Source organism: Rhipicephalus sanguineus, chromosome 9 (genome assembly GCF_013339695.2).
Source record: "Rhipicephalus sanguineus isolate Rsan-2018 chromosome 9, BIME_Rsan_1.4, whole genome shotgun sequence".
NCBI classification, from domain to species: Eukaryota; Metazoa; Arthropoda; class Arachnida; order Ixodida; family Ixodidae; genus Rhipicephalus; species Rhipicephalus sanguineus.
Window position 1 is genome coordinate 24855253 of NC_051184.2, and position 19940 is coordinate 24875192.

General features: G+C 48.8%; 1 protein-coding gene across 1 annotated transcript in view; it reads left to right on the plus strand.

The window, feature by feature from the left end:
• The first annotated feature begins 1601 nt into the window (after positions 1-1601).
• LOC119404774 (A disintegrin and metalloproteinase with thrombospondin motifs adt-2) overlaps positions 1602-19940 on the plus strand; it is a 30223-nt gene continuing 11884 nt past the window's right edge. Inside the window, exons 1-8 of the mRNA XM_049419013.1 lie at positions 1602-1993; positions 5274-5686; positions 6975-7110; positions 8027-8107; positions 9620-9766; positions 10715-10974; positions 11623-11782; positions 12716-12805. Coding sequence (XP_049274970.1) covers positions 1853-1993; positions 5274-5686; positions 6975-7110; positions 8027-8107; positions 9620-9766; positions 10715-10974; positions 11623-11782; positions 12716-12805 — 1428 coding nt within the window. The 5' untranslated portion in view covers positions 1602-1852. The remainder of the gene's footprint in view (positions 1994-5273; positions 5687-6974; positions 7111-8026; positions 8108-9619; positions 9767-10714; positions 10975-11622; positions 11783-12715; positions 12806-19940) is intronic.

The following is a 19940-nucleotide window of genomic DNA, read 5'->3' on the forward strand; positions in this document are numbered from 1 at the left end:
TATTTTCACGTTGTTCATGTCATGACTAGTCATTCATGTTCGTCATACGCTCATGCCCTCCTATGCCAATTTTGGTCTATACCGAGTTAAGGAGGTGACCACGCGAGCACCCAGAGGTAGGCGGCTAGATAGATGGAAACGCTCCAACTGCCTTTGTTTCGCTAAGAAATGCTCCGAATTTGAAATACCCTATACAGGCCTAATGTCGGGCAAGGAATCACGTTAACAGTGACAATATAGCGGGGTAGAAGGAGGAAGAGGAAGAGAAATAATGAAGGACAGAAGAGTGAAATAACAACCGGGCTTCACACAATGCGAATTGCGTAATTACGACGTAACGGGTGGGTGGTTGAGACTTTCCCACTCATTACAAAGGGCTCAGCCATAACTGCTCATCGTCATCAGCCACAGCATCAATGAAGTATACATGATGCCTCACGTAGTGGGTACCTCGCTTCTCAGTAGCATGACGAATAATGGCATGGTGCAACTATACAGTTGTAGTAGTCGCCCCAAGATAGTTTACAATGGGATCCAGAAAGACCGCTTCTCCAGCTTTCGCTGTGACTGTGCTGCGTGTTACGCGCAGGCCTGGCGTTTTTTGGTTCCGATGGTCACAGACTTAAGCTCTGGTTTGATATATTCCATTACGGCAAGTCCGTAATGATGTTTACATCAGAATCTACATAGTATTGATGCGCACGAACTGGACAAGGCTCGACGAAGAGTATACGCGTAGTCAACAAAAAACCAAGGCCTCGACGAAATTCATATTACATGCGATGCTTAACGCGAGGTTAGTAGCTATGCGCGTCTGTGTTTTTCGGCCCTTTCCGGACATCGTTCAACCAGACATTGTACGAAGTTCGCTTCGTGTGCATGTATTTACTGCACCTTGACGTGATTCTGTATAAGCTTACGATGTCAGCAGAGAGACAGACAGAACTTTACTGTATGTCCTTGCTGGGTTCAAGGGAGTCGGGGGGCCCCAGTTCCCCTTCGTCAAACGGTGGCCAGACCTTGAGTCTTGGCGGCATCTTCGGTGAGCCGGACTGTCCAGAATTGGTCCTCCGGTCATGCGCTGAGCAGCATAGCCTCTCGACTCACGTCTCGGCATTGTAATTTATGCTAGCAATTGCATTTCTTCAACCATTAAGATGCGCGCATGGGTTGTGTAAGCGAGTTAGCCTTGTTTTTCCTGGTATACATATGGCGGGGATGTGACGGGAACGGTCGTTACAGAAAGTCGGTCGGTACATGTTTCATTATGATCTTGGAACCTGCATCCATACATGCCAGTCACGACTGGATACTACTATGTTAAGTGGAAAAATGTCATGTGGAAAAACTTTACGGTATGTCTATGTCAGCAAGTCGCCCGTCAAAGTTCTGCAAACGCGCTTACGACGAAAGGATTCTTGACAGCAGGTTATTGGGTACGCGCGGTATGCGCTTGCATGTGTACCAACTCCTTCCGGTGGTGACAACCTCGTACCTGGCCGTGCACTGTGTCGCGGAGTCGCACTGTGCACCTCCCACGTGCGTGTTCCCGTGAGTCAGCTGCGGCGCGTATATATATCATCGCGGCATGTAGCGAGCTCCCGTTGGTATTCAGGGCCAAGGCTACATCAGCGCCGCCGGCGTCGGTGACGGGACGCAGCCAGGTCTTGTTGTCTTTACCGGCGAGACTGTGACGTGCCCGCTGCGCGCTCGCTCCCGGTGGTTCCGACAACTAAGCGGCCGCGGCGACAAACGCGAGGTGGATGGTCTCCGGAAGAGACCGTCACGCCCGAGCAGGCAGCCGTTTGTGAACCCAAGGACCCGAGAGCCGCGAGCGCCATTCGAAAAAAGGATGGCCGCCGGCGACGTACGCGGCGTGCTGAAGCGGCCCGTCGTCGCTCGCTTGCCGCGCAGTGCCGTAATGCTAACGTCGCTGGCCGTTGGTGTGACGCTTCATCTACTGTTTCTTCAGGTCGGCTCTTGCGGTGCCCAGGTAAGCCCGCAAATTACAAGTCGTATTGAAGTCGGGAAGAAACGAAGGTATCCAATTCCTTTTGGGGGACGTGCTGTCCAGCTAACGTCAGGTTCGAATTTTCAAGGCTGAACTCCTCCTCTCTCCCGCGTTGCACTCTGGAAGGTGTTCAAGTCCTGCCTCGATACACGATTGAACTAAGCGGATGCTTTAAATGAGGAACCGTGGTTAATTATTAAGGAGCATAGTGCTCCTACTGGTGTGAGCGGATGAGACGTTCTGATGATACGGCATAGTGCGCGACATCACAGCATGGCGTTGCCGCAAAGGGACCCGGTATGGTTAGGGAGCTAGATGAACTGCCCCGTCAATTTTTGAGCATTTTACGCTATGGCGCGCACGTGGTCGTAAGCTATAGTTATGGTCTGCCTTTCGGAACAATGTCTGTAACTGTAACGCCGCGCAGACTTTCGGTGCTTTACTCCTTTTGTTGGCCTTATCATCCGTTCAAGTTTTGGACCGGGCACGTGAAACAAACGGCACCTTCTGTCCGACTCTAAGACACTCAGTCATAAAGTTTAGTACACGCCGTATAGACTTCGTGAAGAATATTGCTCCAGATAATTTTGCCGATTGTATACGAACGTTTCCATATGCCTCCCGATGACCTGCATGTATACTTTCCATTCCATTTTCACCGCATATTGAGGTCATCTGTGTGCACTGAACGTCAGTTCCGCATTTTTCCGCGAGGTTATATTATGAGAAAAATATGTTGCATTCCTACGAGATGCATGCGGGACGTTTTAATTCATACGTGTTTCGTATGCTCTTCAATTAAATTAAGAGGTCCGAATGGCCTGGCACATTTCGAGACGGAATTTGCACGTAATTAAGAGCTGCGGGGTCTGTTGAAGCGCTTCAGGACAAGGCCACTTGAAAAACGTGCACGTTCTGAGGCTATGAGGTAAAATAGGGTGTTCAGATTCCCTTTTACGGATTTAGTACTGCTCCGGCTCCCAAGCGTACGTAAGTTAATCTGTATATACTTTTCGTCTGGAGTACGCATCTTTCTTCACGAACGTGCTTCAAACACTGGCCGTCCACCGCGGTGGTGTAGCGGTTACGGTGCTCGGATGCTGACCCGAAGGTCGCGGGTTCGATCCCCGCCGCGGCGGTCGCACTTCGGTGGAGGCGAAATGCTAAAGGGCCGAGTACTGTGCGATGTCAGTGCACGTTAAAGAGTGCCAGATGGTGGAAATTTCCGGAGCCCTCCACTACGGCGTCCCTCATAATCATATCGTGATTTTGGGACGGTAAACCCCAGATATTATTAATTATTATCATCAAATACTGGCCTTGTACACCTCGTTTGATTTTGACGTCTTCATGAAATCCTCGAATTTCTGGAAGAAGCCCTACGCCGTTACGTTAAGCCCGGTGACAAAGCCGTCAGGGCCCGATAGCCTTTGTGAGCCTTTGTTCCAGTGTTCATCTTTGTTCGTCAGCCTGCGTGCACAATACCGGCTTCTGATTTTTAGGCACGCAGTTTGCATTTCCAGCAACAGACTCGCCCGTCTTGTCTTGCTGTGGCGACCGTCCGAGTCCAGGAATGATACTGTCCCCGCCGAACGCAGTGACCATATAGACCAGCCGTGCTCACCTCAGCTATTTGGCCGTACTCACGAAATTTAGTCTCCCGCAAGGGCCGGGACCGTGAAGAAGATTGGAGAGGGGGTGTCTGAACAACATGAGAGCCAACGTTGCCATTTAAAAGAAGGCCTTTCGCATATCTCATTATGGGTCATTTCTGAAAGGGATTTGGCGTCAGGACTCGCGAAGCATATTGGTACTCCAGAGTTACTGAAATCTGGACGCAGTTCTGAAATATAGCGTTTTTGTATAACGGTCATGCTTTAACAACTGGTGACCGCTTGGGGTACCTCACGAAGAAAATGCTTGAGACCAGTCAGGTCTTTGCAGCTCATGAACATACAGTCATGTGCGGGCCGGGCCGCTAGCGAAAGGTCCGCGGACCGCGTGTTTGAGACCACTGCCATATAGATTTAGAAGTGTTCTGCCTCGAATTCGCACTACATATGTTAGCTTTGACGGTCCTTGATCGAGCCTGAACGAAACGTTGTAAACTTGTGTGGCTGTATGTGTTATGTGTGTTATGTGTATGTGTTATGCGTTTATCAGTGTATATATCATATCATATCACCCAGCACCTGGAGTAGCATGTCAGGCGAATAGCCAGGCAAACATCTCCAGCTTTGCATTAAAGTGTTTCTCTCTCTCTCTTGACCGAGGCCGATACTCAGATTAACGAGGAGCAACGTATATCGATGACGATTTCGCGTGGGGCTGTCAACTCAGATAAGCACTGACGCTTACTTTAAGGTCGCATTTAAATGAGTTGTGGGTATACGTTCGTCACTAATACCTGACCAGGTGTACTTATGTATGCAGGAGAATCGAACTCCACAAGTATCTGGAGTTTGCTATTTTGGTGTCAGTGGTCCTTGAAAGACCTGCGCCCGTAGCGTGATGGTTCAGAGACTCGGCTCATTTGTGCGCGAAGTCCCTTGTACGACACGTAGTCCCGCCAAACTGCGGGATGTTACTTAGTATAAACCCTTCCAGTTGAGGCAAGATCATGCCAGAAATGACCTTTCTAGTGTGAGTAGGCATAAAAAATACTTTGTACATGCAAATGGAAAAAAAGGCAACGCAAAAGTAATGGATTAATGTTTTGTAATTCATCAGTCAGTTTCGCTAGACAGTAATTGGTAGTTGTAATCAGTAACATTTCTGACTGAAGTAGTGGTAATGAGTCCCATTGTTCTGTAACTTATACCAAATTTTGGGGTTCTTATTAACATGATTAGTGATGCCTATTACATTCGGAGGTCCGATAGTCATGAAACTACCCGTCGCCATGGTCTGGTGGTTATGGTGCTTGACTGCTGACCCGAAGGTCGCGGGATGGAATTCCAGCCACGGCGGCTGCATTTCGATGGAGGCAAAATGCCATAGAGGCCCGTGTGCTTAGATTTAGGTGCGAGTTAAAGAACTCCAACTGGTCGAAATGTCCGGAGCCCTCCACTACGGCGTCCCGAATAATGATATCGTAGTTTTGTTACTTTAAACCCCAACAATTATTATAGGTATGAAACTTCCAGGGGAACCTTCTAGTACTAAACGCATGTATATTAAGTGCAGAATGATGATAACAGTGATGTTCCCATCGCGCTTTGTAATTCACATTCACTACATTTCCCACCCACGTTTTCTTCAGGTCGGCGATGTGAGCAGCGAAGAGCAAGTCCAAGTGTTCTTCGAGCCTGACGTCTTGTCGGTACACATCGGAGACCGCCGGCTGTACGTTCCCCTTCGCCGCAAGCGTGCGGCACTCGAGTCCTTCCCCGGCGGTGCGGCGTCGGTGGCGAACTGCACCTACGAAGGCAGGGTCTACGAGCAGGGGGTCAGTGCCACGGGTCGAGCCGTGGTGATCGGGTGTCCCGGCGACAAGCGAGTCCACGCCCTCGTACTCACGGCGAAGGGCGAAGCCATTTCTGTGGCACCCGTCGCTGAAAGACTTGGTGACGCGGGTGTCGAAATCGATGACCTTGCTGGACACGTCGTGCGCCGCGAATCCCCGATGTCCAAGTTCCTCACTTCCTGGAGCAAGCTGTCCACCAGGAGACGCAGGTACGGGCTGCGTTTGGCAGGCTTAGTTCTTGCTATAGCAACGACCGAACACTGCGGTTTAGTGTCGAGCGTGCGTGGTTTGTGCCTTGAGAACGTGGTCGTCGGGTGTTGGTGTCACCGTAAGGTTTGAATGCGACACACCGGTTATCTGAACAGGAGGAATATGTACCTCAGACAGGCGCTGGCCGACGTTTCGATTGGTCAACCTCTATTAGTCAAGGGGGCCTCATTATTATTGGCGTCTCAGTTAAACTAACACGCCAAGGATGATGGTGAGGCGCCCTTGACGAAGATAGGTTCATCTACCGAAACGTCGGCCATCCTGTCTGAGGCACTTATGCCCATTCAGACAACCATTATATCACATTTTGCTTCCATCCGTCAGTCCCCATTTGTACTTGAGATTAGGATTAAAATAGCAGGAACACTGAGTCACTACTCTATTTAGAGTTCGGTAGAAACGTACCCATTCTGGGCCGCACTTTAGCAGACCTAATTAGTGGCTGCATTTTGCTTGTAGTATAATGCTGGAAAGAACCTTGCGCCAGGAAAAGGAAACTTCCAAATTTGGATCACAGGAACGGATTAATTTTGTACACCCTCAATCCCTTACTCTCAATGTACCCCTCCCTCCTCCGCGGTCGACCACGTCTGTGATGGAAACCTATGCCTCTGCTGCATTGTGCGTTGATCCTGACACTGCTGTCGCGTGTTCAAAACTCCAGCGCATGGTGCCTCATATAAGCGGTGCAAGGCATGCGTGCGAAAACTGTGGATGCGAAGTTAAGCGTTCGTGAGGCACCCTCAAGATGAAGGTATACATATAAAAGCTGCTTCTTACCTTTACTTACCTACGGAGCAGAAACATGGAGGCTTACGAAGAGGGTTCAAACTTAAATTGAGGAAGATATGCAGCGAGCCATGGGAAGGAAAATGATAGGCGTAACCTTAAGGGACAAGAAGAGAGCAGAATGGGTCAGGGAACAAACGGGTGTTAAGGACTTCTTAGTCGAAATTAAGAAGAAATGGAAATGGGCAGGGCATGCGCGAAGGCAACATATATCCGCTGGTCATTAGGAGTTACTGACTTGATTCCAAGAGGAGGCAAGCGCACTAGCTGGAGGCAGTAAGTTAGTTGGGCAGTTGAGATTAATAAGCTTGCGGGGATAATGTGGCCACAGCAAGCACAGGACCGGGTTGATTGGCGGAACATGGGAGAGGCCTTTGCCTTGCAGCGGGCGTAATCAGGCTGATGATGATGACGATGAGGCACCCGTTTCTCTTGCAGGGCCGTGAAGACGAAAGCGGCGGTGTCGTCGAGGGAGCGTGCCATCGAGCTTGCAGTATTCGTCGACACAGCACTAAGCAACGCCATGGCCACGGAACGAGCTCTGCAGACGAAGCTCACGGCTATCCTCGAACAGGTATACATATAGCACATTCCTGTAAGCCAACGCGCAACAGTACAAAGACTGTTAATAAAATGATGATGGCTTATACGAAATACCGTTATATTAGGCACTTGCGTAGCCCGGGAGGGGGTCGGGGGTTTCGTATTCTCTTGTGAATCGTATGTAGGTACGCCGCATGCGCTATGCATGTGAATTGGTAGTCATCTATAGTCTAGCAATATTGTTCGGGTGAGCGGGGATGCTACCCTACTTATGTGTATTCGTAAGCGTGTTTGTATGTGTGCGTGTATATATACGCATAAAAAACGTAAAAATGGGGGGGGGGGGAGGTGTTGAACCCCTCAAACCATCCCCTTGGCTACTCCACTGGTTCGTTTTAACCTCCCTGCCTTTCCTACATTCCTTCTCTCTCTCTCTTTCTCGTTTGTATAATCTGGGGCGTGGTGCAAACATTTAATGTTTTTTTTTTCCGTTGCGAGGGCATATATGCATACATTGAGCCACACCTGTTCGTAGCAGAGACGACGGCTCTGTCACCGACATTTCCTGCATGCAACACTCACCGACGCTGCGCAGGCTTTCGCAACGTCACTCTATAGGTCATGGATGGATACATCACTCCTGCGAATCCTCATTGTGTCCGCATTCCGTTGGTGTCAGCCTATGACAGCTTGCGGCTATTTTGCAGCATGCACATGGTATTTCGCGTAGGATAGTCAACATTAGGAAGAGATTGATTGATTGATTGATTGATTGATTGATTGATTGATTGATTGATTGATTGATTGATTGATTGATTGATTGATTGATTCCTCGAATTAACAATTCGAAAACGAGACACGCGGTATATATAGTCGACGAACGTTGAGATCTTCGCTGCCGAAACCGCGGCTCTTCAAATGTGGCACCTGTCGCCGCTTCGTTACAGGTCCAGCTGATTCTGGAGTACCGATCGCTGGGAAGGCCGCTCAAACTGGAGATCGTCAACCTCGAACTCGTCGACTCCAAGGTGAGCTGGCACGGAATGTACTCCGAAGGAAACTCTTTCCATTGTAGAGCTTGTGATCGTTACTGTGTGCAAAAAAAGGCAAAAAAAAAAGTAAATGCGCCTCACAAATAGACACTTTTCCAGATGTCCACAAACACACGTAGAAATTATTCCTGTATCTCTGCGACCGCTTCTAGACTTGATGTGCTCTCAAGTGTCTCGTGGTTCTCTCTCATGTCTCTATATCTCTCTTTTCGCCCTTTTATCCCTTTGCCCAGTGCAGGGTAGCAAACAGGACGTGCGTCTACTTAGCCTCTTTGCCTTTCCTTGCTCCTTTCTCTCTCTCTCTCTCTCTTTATTCTTTTGTTCTCTTTTTCTTATTGAGAACGCTGAGCCATGTACTTATGGACAGCGCATTTATGTGTTACCGTTGGACTTGACATGATTAATCATGACTTCCTTATCTGCGCAGCAAAATGCATACCGGTCGCAGGGGCATGCCGCATGTATATGCCGGCACATATGTATATATATCTCGAAGCTTGCGCCTTGCTTTACTTGTAAAATAATCTGTTGCAATTAACGTGGCACCGTAACTAACCAGACGAACGTATAACAAGAAAAACGACCAGGCAAGTGCCAGAAAAGAACAGGCCGTTGTCCACGAAGCATATTTTTTATCGCGATAGAAATTTTATGGACACTCTCGGCGGGTTTTTTCCCGTCGTGTTTCTTATAAAGTCCGAATCAATAACAAATATCGCCCCGCTCATAGTATGTCCTACGCGCGAGTAAAAGCGCGCGAGCGCTGGGGACGAACGCGGCTGAAGCAGAGATGAAACGAGCCGGCCATCTCCTTCGCACGAAGGGTGCATGCGATAACGTCACCCGGCGTGCGAGGATTGCCGTCGATGGCTCCTCAAGCAGAGAAAAAGCGCCCCGCCCGTTTTTCGTCGGGCGAAGGAGCGTGAAAGGGAAATGGAGGAGGGGGGCTGCGTTGCTCGAACAGCAACTGCAGACTTTGATCAAAAAGGGCGTGGTCGCGACCGCTGGTGTGCGCGCTGTCTCGACAGACATCAGTAGGCGGCTCGTACGACTGGGCTGTCACCGCTTACTTCGCGTTAAGAAGACAGACAGCATGAAAACCGCTTCTCTCCTTGTAACGGCCGTATTCCCTTACACCATGCAGCGTTTTCTATAGTTACGCGAGACCGGAACAAAAGAGTTAGCTGCTAGCCTTGCTTCGTATAACATTCCAATTTGTTGCCATTGCATTCATTTCTTCGCCCTTGCGGCGAAACTGTGATTTCTTTTACGAATGTGAATTTATACGTCCGGTGTATAAGGGCTACAGATACGTGATGCTCGTTAACGCAATGATTTATTTGCGTTGTCCTTCTGATGTGCTCACGTGCCTAATTGTCATGTCGTGGTTTCGACACGTGTAACTCCGGCCTTGAATTAATTTTCGAACGCTGTGCTGTTGTGAGATGTATAACCGATATAGCACGGTCCCGCTGTCCTCCATTGTAGCGTGGCCCCAGCACCGGCGGTGGCGACATCGACGCTTACCTGGATAACTTCTGCGTGTGGCAGTGCAACCGCAACCAGCTGGCGGCAAGGCAAGGGCTGGGGCGCTGGGACCACGCACTCATGCTTTCGGGGCTCGACCTCGTCAAGGTGTGTGCCGCCTCTTACGCAGCGCGGGCATGCCATTCGCGTACGTCATGCATTTGAACTGCTATAAAAGCTCGGTGATTGACATTATAAACGACAGCTCTTATGAGCTCTTTCGTTGGTGTACTGTTCGACGGTTCTGGTTCATGGTCGCGGGCATCGTTAACTGTCAAAATGGTATTTTCCTGAGCTCGTTGGTTTATAGCTAACACTGGTGTGAGCAATGGCACTTAAAACGAAGGAAAAAAAAGAAGACAGAAAAGGTAAATGCTTCATGAAACATAATTGCAGCAGAAAATATGTCACTCGATATTTTTCTCATTCAATGCATGTAGCACCCGCCGTTGGGGTCTAGTGGTTATGGTGCTTTACCGCTGACCCGAAGATCGTGGGATCGAATCCCCGCCGCGGGGGCCAAATTTCAATGGAGGCGAAATGCTAGAGGTCTGTGTGCTTAGATTTAGGTGCAGTTTAAAGAACCCCAGATGGTCGAAATTTCCGGAGCCCTGCTTTACGGCGTCTCTCATAATCATGTCGTGGTTTCGGGACATAAAACCCCAATAATTATTAATGCATGTAGCGTTTAAGCGCACGAGGGCGACACGTGGTTAACACGAATGAAGAGAAATGATATGACTCTCCAAACTCGTCTTTCATGAAGTGTTTCTTAACGCAATTGTTTGAGTGCACCACATCCGACTGGACCGTGAGTAGACGGCACCTCGTCAGCATTGTGAAAACGCAGCGTCGACATGTCTTCTTTGAGAACTTAAGATAACAGCGAGTTTGCATTTCAGGCTCTCGTGGACCTTAAACTGCGTTTTATACACAATGCAACTTATAAGTGAATAAATGGAACGGGCTCGTGCCAAGGTAGGAAATCACCCTATAGATTTGTTTTTTTGTTAGCAAAACGCTAAGGTGTGCACGTCGCACCTGACATGGTCGCAGGGCAACAACAGCCGCGTGCTAGGCCTGGCGTGGGTGAACGGCATGTGCCGGTGCCGCTACAGCTGCACCCTGAGCGAGGCGCGCAGCCTCGAGGCGGCACTGGTGGTGGCACACGAGCTGGGCCACTCGCTGGGCATGCACCACGACGGGCCGCCCGACAACCGCTGCGACCCGGACCGCTTCATCATGTCGGCCAAGACGGGCGCCGGCAAGACCAACTGGTCCAGCTGCTCGGGACAGTACCTCGAGGACTTCCTGTCGTGAGCACATGTATATTATGTATATTCTATAACGCGCTGTGTGGCTCGTCGTCATTTGTATACATGCATACAAATGAAGACCACTTTACAAGCAGTACATGTGTACTGTTCGCAGAGTGTCGACTGCCTTGTTCACATTTGTACGTTGCATTCCAAACTTCGAATGAAGCGGAATGCTAAGACGCCGCATACTTAGATTGAGGTGTACGTACGTTTGAACGTCGCTTTTGAACGTAACCAAATTTGACTGATCGATCAGTGAATGAATGAATGATTAGTTCAATCAGTCAATCGATCTTTACTTGCCCCGCCTTTTACATTGGTTACGGTGCTCGGCTGAAGCTGACCCGAAAGGCGATCGCGGCCACGGCGGTCGCATTTCGTTGGATGTGAAATGCTATAGGCCAGTGTACTCAGATTTAGGTGCACGTTAAAGAACGCCAGGTGATCGAAATTTCCGGAACCCTCCATTACGGCGCGCTTCACAATAGTTTTGCCGCGTAAAACCCCCGCAAATGTTATTTATCTCTACTTGTGCCGTGTCCCTGGACGGTAGGATTCGATTGTCACTTTGTATAGTGGCTGTAACAGGGCAGGATTGACGTAACGGCCGTCCAATTCGCACAGTTTAGTCACGTTCGGTCGCAGGAGCCGGACGTCGTCGTGCCTGGCGTCTCGCACAAGCCAGCCCGTGGCCGAGTTGGACGGAGAACCATTGCCCGGTCAGCTCTTCCCGGCGGACGCCCAGTGCAAGCTGGCGTTGGGAACGGACTACAGCGCGTACACTTCGTCCAGGAGCCCCTTCAATGCAAGTATATATGCATAGTCTCCTCCTCCTCTGGCTCCTCTGGGCAAATGTGCCGGAGACATCTCGCCCATTTCTTTCTTTCTTTCTTTCTTTCTTTCTTTCTTTCTTTCTTTCTTTCTTTCTTTCTTTCTTTCTTTCTTTCTTTCTTTCTTTCTTTCTTTCTTTCTTTCTTCTTCTTTCTTTCTTTCTTTCTTTCTTTCTTTCTTTCTTTCTTTCTTTCTTTCTTTCTTTCTTTCTTCCTTTCTTTTTCACTTCCAAGCGTATGTAGACGTGCAAATAGCGGGACTCAGCGTGCTCAAGTTATCAATCTAGTACAGTGTCCACCAAGAGGAATTTTCAAGCAATCGTGATACTTGGCATATATTTAGGGAAGCCTGCTGGCCAATGGCAAGGAGCATTCAAGAACGAAAAGCTTTTGTGAATTCGGCCCCTGTTCTTTAGCAGAAGAGGTGAAAAAATTTTGTCTATAGCTGACGACGATATGCACAGTTGTAATAAAGGTGAGCCAAATTAGGGTCCATGAAGGAAAAGACAAATTGATCAACCGTGGGAAAACGGTGGAAGCATCATGCCTGCCTGTCAACGTTTCGACCTGGCGACTTCGTCATTCAAGGCTTTACTGGCGAATATCGCTGAGTGGATACGTCCGGCTAGTGTTTCGACTAAAGAAGAGAAAGCGCGCCTGAAAGCAACTCACGGGGACAAAAGCCTCCAGGACACGGGTTCGACGACATATCATAATTGATGCTCCATTTGCTGCATAACTTGCTGGCTGTAAAGTCTGTATTACAGTCTGATCACTTAGACGCTACGTTCTTGAGCTAAACGAAAATTTAGCTTTCTCGCAAATGGCGGCCCCTCGACATTTTTGTCACAAAACCACAGGAATTTGTAAGACGCTTGTAACGCCATCTTTGTCTTCCGTATGTACAGAACGTATGCCGTGAACTATGGTGCCTTGAGGGTTCCTGGGCCAGCCCCGCACATCCGGCCCTGGACGGTACTTCATGCGCTAATGGCAAGGTACGCATCCACGCCATCCAGGGGGTGATGTGACGTACTAAAGCTACGGGCTAAGGTGCCGCTGTGTTGAGCTTTGGAAGTTAAGGGACCGAGGGCAAGTACATGGTAGAAAGGTAATCTTGAAAAATGTCTTTTTCTTTTACTGCGCTAAAGACAAGGACACAGCAGAAGACGAAAAGTACACATGCACATGCAGGGGCGTAGGGGCGTGGCCAGAATTTTTTGTCGGCGGGGGGGGGGGGAGGAGGGGGTCCGACTATATTTTATATGTTTCGTTCGTGTGTTTGTATGTGGGGGTGTACATGTGCGCATGCAAAATTTTAAATTTTCGGGTTTGAGGAGGGGGTAGGCTTGAAACACCTACCCCTTCCCCTGGCTACGCCACTATGCAGCGCATACTTACAATTGAGTTGTATTGGGTGAAAGATGATATATACTCGCGTGCAGTAAACAAAAAAAACACAACATCAAGTAATTGACGATCCAAAGCCATAGTAATTCGCTGCCGTAACAATCTTGCATCGAGAGGTTGTAACTCACTATCGTCAAGTACAACTCCCGTTTTCAACATTTTTCAAGTGAACTTCTACCAACCAGCCCAACTTGGCGCTCTGCTGCTATGGTAGAAAAAAAAAATGTTGAAAAAGTAGGCTATTCGGATATCTGAAGGACTTAGTCGGATCATGGGTGTTCTGGGACGAACGAGTTCATGTCGCACCACATTTAAATAGGAACACCGTCGCTCTGACTTCATTTTTCGGTGTCACGTGACACCAATCGCTGATCTACTCTCTTTTGTTGCACAGTATTGCCGCGAGGGGTCATGCGTGGCGCGTCCGGCGGCCCAACAAGGCGGCGGCGGCAGCACTGGGTCCTCGACAAAGAGGGCGCCCCGAAGCACCGTGGTCACTACGACGACAAACCCCACGACGTCGACGACGAGACGCTCCGGGGTCAACGTGGTCTTTTCCCGACCTCACGAGAATCTGGAACAACTGGTTCCGGCGTGGTTTTCCCAGTTGGTTCTAAGGCGAAAGTCGCTTTCCTTACGAGCACTTCGCGCTGAAGGTTCCTATACGTAATTTAAAGGGCGCCTCACCAGGCCTCACCAGGTCACCAGGTTAACCATAGGTGTGCGCAGGATTCTCCATTAGGGGGTAGAGGGGGCAAGGTTTATTGCAGTGACTCCCCACCCCCGCCCCCTTTAGATTAGTCTGAAAGAGAACAAGCACCGCAATGCATGCAAAAATGATGCGCTTCTCACAACGTCCTGCCATTGGTCCACGCCTTTCCGGGGGTGAAGGTGTGAAGTAAACAGTACTTTGATTGGAGCATAAGGGGTGCTCGGCCGCCATTATCGTTAAAAAAACGTGGGGCCATAACCCTGGTCATTAAAAAATGACGTGTAAGGTCCTATTGAGTAAACGTATAGTGCAGAATTGGTGCCCCCCTTTAGATGATTAGCAGCCCCCCCCCCCTTCCTGCGCGCACTCCTATGATGTTGTAAGCTCCAGGGCGCACCTACAGGGTGTGTTTTACGTAAAGAATTGATCGAGTCGGTTCATTATGGAAGGAGGCAGAAGTGGCGCTATCCTGTCACCATGCTGCCAGGAGAGGAGAGCTAGTAGTACTATCAGTGGACTGTTGCCAGTGCTGTCACCAGGTGTCTCGGTCATCGCAGTGTGACTGAAGACGGCGCATGCGCGCCTGCTTGTACTTGAGCAACGCGCGTTATAGGCTGCATTGCGCTATCGTAGACATGGCGTGTAAATGGAGGACGAAACAAAGTGAGGACTAAATTGCGATGCCAGAAATGGCTCTGATGGGCTACTACACTTATTACACGTCTCGGTGTGATTGAAGACTAAGTGCGGGCGTGTGTACTTGAAAAACTCGTGCCCCGTGCGCCGTGACGCTATTAGCTTTTCATTCATATCGCACAACATTGTATAACCTTCACCGCATTGCGTATCTGCACTGCGGCGAAGCTGACTTTAAAAAACAAGTTAAGTTACACTAAAGTGAAACAATGAACTGATTTAGACTGATAGTTTATTCTTTGTAGCTTTACTCTGGTTAATTTTACTATCGCGTGTGTGTTAATAAAAGAGCAAAAGAAGGTACGTAGAAGTTTCATTCTCCGATTTCGCGCCGAAATCTTGGCACGTGAATGTCAGCGATATCTCACGAATTTCAGGGGGGGGGGGGGGGGCGGGGTTCTCGTATTTTGGCCGCATAGGCTGAACAAAATATCGTGCGACTTGTTACGTTATGTCTCTGGCCCCCTTAGAAGGCAACGTACTTCATTTTTACCTATTAAGAACTATGACGCCGTCGAAATCTATGACGTCACGTCGGATATGTGCGGGACCTCCAAAGCGGCGGCGCCATAATGTATTTTCGTTGTGCGCTTTTTCTGGTTTATCAAGCGTACCCCTCTCGGCAGTAGTGGTGTTTTCGGGTATTGTGAATGGGTAGTTTACTAATGCTAGTGCTGACGTTTTTATAGCGTCCCTAAACAACCCGTTAGGCTAGGCGCAAAAGACTCTCGCCAGCACCCAAATTCCTAACACGTGGCTGCCGATGACTTTGGTCAGCGGATCGACGCTTATTAAGGCGAAAGCCTTAGATGCCTCATCAAACGCGAAAAGTGACCGTTGGTGTCAACACGAGGGACACAAAAAATAGCCATCGTGTGGTGACGTCACCCTTTAATGATAAGTAGTAATTGTGGGGTTTAACGTCCCAAAGCCACCATATGATTATGAGAGACGCCGTAGTGGAGGGCTCCAGAAATTTCAACCACCTGGGGTTCTTTAACGTACACCTAAATCTAAGTACACGGGCCTCAAGCATCTTCTCCTCCGTCGAAAATGCGGCCGCCGCGGCCGGCATTCGATCCCGCGACCTTCGGGTCAGCAGTCGAGCACCTTAACTAGATCACCGTGGCGGGTGACGTCACCATTTAACGTCACATAATATACATCATATGATGACGTCATCATATGGCATCGTCGCTTGGTCAAAGGTGGGCGATCACGGAGGCACTGCAAGACCGTGTGAGGCGCAGGAAGCGTCTAATGCCTCCGATCTCCGAGGCAATGCGAAACCACTTGAGGTACAGAAAGCTTTCAGTTGGGGGGCGGGGGGGGGGGAGACTCAGTACAGTCGAGTGAGGAGAAAATTGCTTTAGCCTTCGAGTCGCCTTAGGCAAATGCGTAAGGGACCGTGTGACCTTTTGTACAACCACGCCACTCGGATTATGTAACATACTCGGATTATGTCGCATAGAACGTAATACATGGAGCCAATGATTTTTGGCTCCGAATATTATGTAGTGCGTGACCTTGCCGAGACGCACTTGGAGATACGAGTTTCTCGCGCTGGCAAATCTGCTGCACTGTGAACTTGCATGCTATTGCTGTAGTATGCAGCGCAGCGCCTGCTATCATGCAAGTGTTTTCGCTGTACTATACGCAACGGCGCCACTGTTGTTGTGAGTAGATGTCTTTTAGTCATAGGCGTGCGCAGGGTTCCCCTTCAGGGGGGGGGGGGGGGCTGAAGGTTCGTCGCAGCGCCCCCCCTCCCAATTATGTCAATGTATGGCGCTGACACTGCGCCCCCCCCCAAGTCGCAGTGCCCCCCTCCCTAATATGTCGATGTGTGGGGCTGACATTGCGCACCCCCCTCTTAGGTGAATAGGGGGGGGGGCGCCCCCCCGTGCCCCCGTCCCTAATGTGTCAATGTGTGGGGCTGACCTTGCGCCCTCCCCTCTTAGGTGAATAGGGGGGGGGGGGGCCCTGCCCCCCGTGCGCATGCCTTTGGTTTTAGTTGTGGAATATGTCCTGTTGCTGTTTCGCGTGTTGCTGAGAAGTTCTTGTTGACTGAAGTAATAAAATTGAAGATTTTTCAGTTTTCCCCGTGGCGTGCCTTTCGTGAGTGCTTGTCACTCGAGCTCCACTTTGTGAGGAGCAACGCTGTTCTGTGTCAGTCACATTCCGTACTGGACACGATGACAAGAGGCAAGATGAAGACCAAGGCTGACGCTGTCTTCAAGCTGGAATTTGTTGACACAGGAGTGAAAAAAAACGCAGAGCAAGCATGAAGGGTACATGGACATCAAAAAAGATTGGAGCAGCTACACGCTAGTGCTGCGAAGGCTGAGGAAACAGCGTAGCTATTGGCCTTTCCCTCCCCCTCACTTTCTTTCCCACCCTTTGCTATACTGTACTATATAACTACATGCTATTCTTTCCTTCCTTCTTGCCCCGCCACGGTGGTCTACTGGTTATGGCTCTCGACTGCCGACCCGAAGGTCGCGGGACCGTATCCCGGCCGCGGCGGCGGCTGCATTTTCTATGGAGGCGAAAATGTTTGAGACCCGTGTGCTTAGATTTAGGTGCACGTTAAAGAACCCCAGGTGGTAAAAATTTCCGGAGACCTTCACTACGGCGTCCCTCATAATCATATCGTGGCTTTGGGACGTTAAACCCCAACAATTATTATTATTAATTATTATTATTATTATTATTATTATTATTATTATTATTATTATTATTATTATTATTATTATTATTATTATTATTATTATTATTATGTCCACACGAGTGAAGCAAAACATCACGCGATCACGTCTTCATATGACGTCATCATGACGTCACAGATGGCCACAATTGTGACGTCACGTAACGTCATATGATGACGTCATCACATGACATTGTAGCTTGGTCAAAGGCGGGCCGCCGATCACGGAGGCAATGCAAAAATAGGTGACGTGCATTCGATCATGGAGGCTGTGGAAAACCACGTTAGGTGCAGAAAGCTTCCAGAGGGTGGCGGGGCAGGGTCAATACATCTTAAATACATCGAGTGAGAAGAAAAAAAGTCACAGTTTCGCCGCAGGGCAAAGCAATGAATACGATAGCAAGAAAAGCGGCCCCTGATGGACGCGCTGCTACGCTGCAAAACATCTGCCCCCCGGCAGCAACTACCGCGCGAGCAGACAGCGGAAGAGCAAGGCTCTCCCTGCGCAAATGTTTGAGGAAGCGAGCGAGCTGGCCGACGACTTTTAAATGCGCCCGTTGCGCTCCTTGCGCCATCTCGCTGGTAATTAACAAACGCTTATAAGCGCCTGCCTCCTCTGAGTCCTGCCAGCGGTAAAGGGTGTGTATATAACGCTCGCCGTTAGCTAACTGAAGGATCTGCGTTTTGTGGCGTAGTGGTTAGCGCCACGCGCTGCGAAGCGAGAGGTCGCTGGTTCGATTCCGCGCCTCGGAAGCATTTTTCTGAATTATTTTTCTTTGGGACTTCTATATATATATATATATATATATATATATATATATATATATATACGGTGCATGACGGCGGCGGCAAAAACCAGCCGAGACTGTGCATATAATTGCTATCGCAATAAAAAAGATGGCTTTCGCCTTCCAGTCGTGTTTGGTGTGGTGGCTAGATATCTTAGGGGAGTGCATAAGAGACCCTGTGAGTTCTATTATCGGCAGTGATAAGCGTACATGCATGTATCCATGCACGGTTACAGCGCCAAGCACGGCTGCATCAAATAGAGAGAGATACAATTACGCGAAATTAAGCGTTTAACCGGAATTGAAACTTCTGGTTTACTACCCTACACTAGCGGGAAGGGAGAGGGGAAAATAAAGACGGTAATAAAAGAGGACACAAAAACGTATGCGTGCAAAAAAAAAAGTACAGGAGGAGAAGTACAGTGAATTATATACGCAGTTGAACCACGCTGTAACAAACATTAATATAGCGAATTGTCGGTTATAGCGAACTAAATACCAACTTTGGTTGGTCATGCTTCATTTTAATGGCATTTATTGTTTTTTAATGAAATCGGAAACCCGAGAGCCGCAGCAATATCGGCTGAAACGAAGAAATATTTAGTTCGCGCGGAGCTCAAATCGTCACAATTAAGACAACATAAAAAGCAAAATAAATATTGAAAGACATTTCACAACAGCATTTTTTAATGTGTTTTTCACATAAAACGTTTGGATAGAACTACGGCTAAAAATGGGTGGAAATATTAATCACCAGCGCTTAAAAAAAGAAAGAAGCGTTTGACTGGTTGCGCCACCTAAAACGAATGAACAGAACGGGAAAGCTTTGTAAGCTTAGAACAACGCGTTTTCGTATCTTAGACTTTCGCAAGAGCCGTTATTTATCTCTACTGTTACAACGAATATCGGATATAGTGGACTAACTTATGGTCCCGATGCAAGTTAGTTATAGCGAGGTTCGTCTGCAGTCCCTTTATAGGGATCTTCACTAATGCATTGTCCAACTTCCTGTGTGCATTTGAACTAGGTGATTGTTCCGTACAGGCGCTCGCTTCACCACCCGAATTACTCGCTGTCGTGGTACGCCGGAGCAAGCGGACCATTAAGATTTGGCTTAGCATCGGCCTACTAACAAGCTCGACAGGAAAACGTTGTAGCTATAAGAAACTACGATGTAACATGCCGTTAAATTCTTAAATGAAAGAGTAAGAATAACACGAGGTGTAACATTTCGCACCCAACGGTATCTTCAAACGTACGTGGCGTCGTATGAACACCTGTTTTTATGACGCCGTGAGACTTTACGATGCGTATTGGAGTAGTCACGATGGAGTTCTCCTGCTGCGTCTTTGATATGTAGGAAGTAAAGAACATAACAGCTACGACGTGGCAAGTACCGAAGCCTACTTATTCGACGATGTTTACCGACTGAATGTAGCGTTCCAAATCAGCAGCTGCGATAACAGGGGACGACCTATATATAGGACTAAATTTGAACGCCTAGCTCCCTACAACTTGCCTAATACTTTCTTGGTAGTCCGCCTCAATTTGATGTGGCTTTCTTGGTCAGGAATCTATCACGCGACCTGGTACATCTATAGCAGCAGAATGTCGCACCTACTGATCCATGCACCACAGCGGTTAAAGCGTACTCCAGACGTCGCATGCACTACGGATGAATAACGGTGCCTTACCCTTTATGTTCGTGTATCCGGTAAGAACAACACCGCAACGCTACGCCCGAAAGTCGGCGATGATTGACGTGCCGTTGTGGCTAGGTATGGTTTACCTGTACCTTTACCTAACACCTGCATGGTACAGTA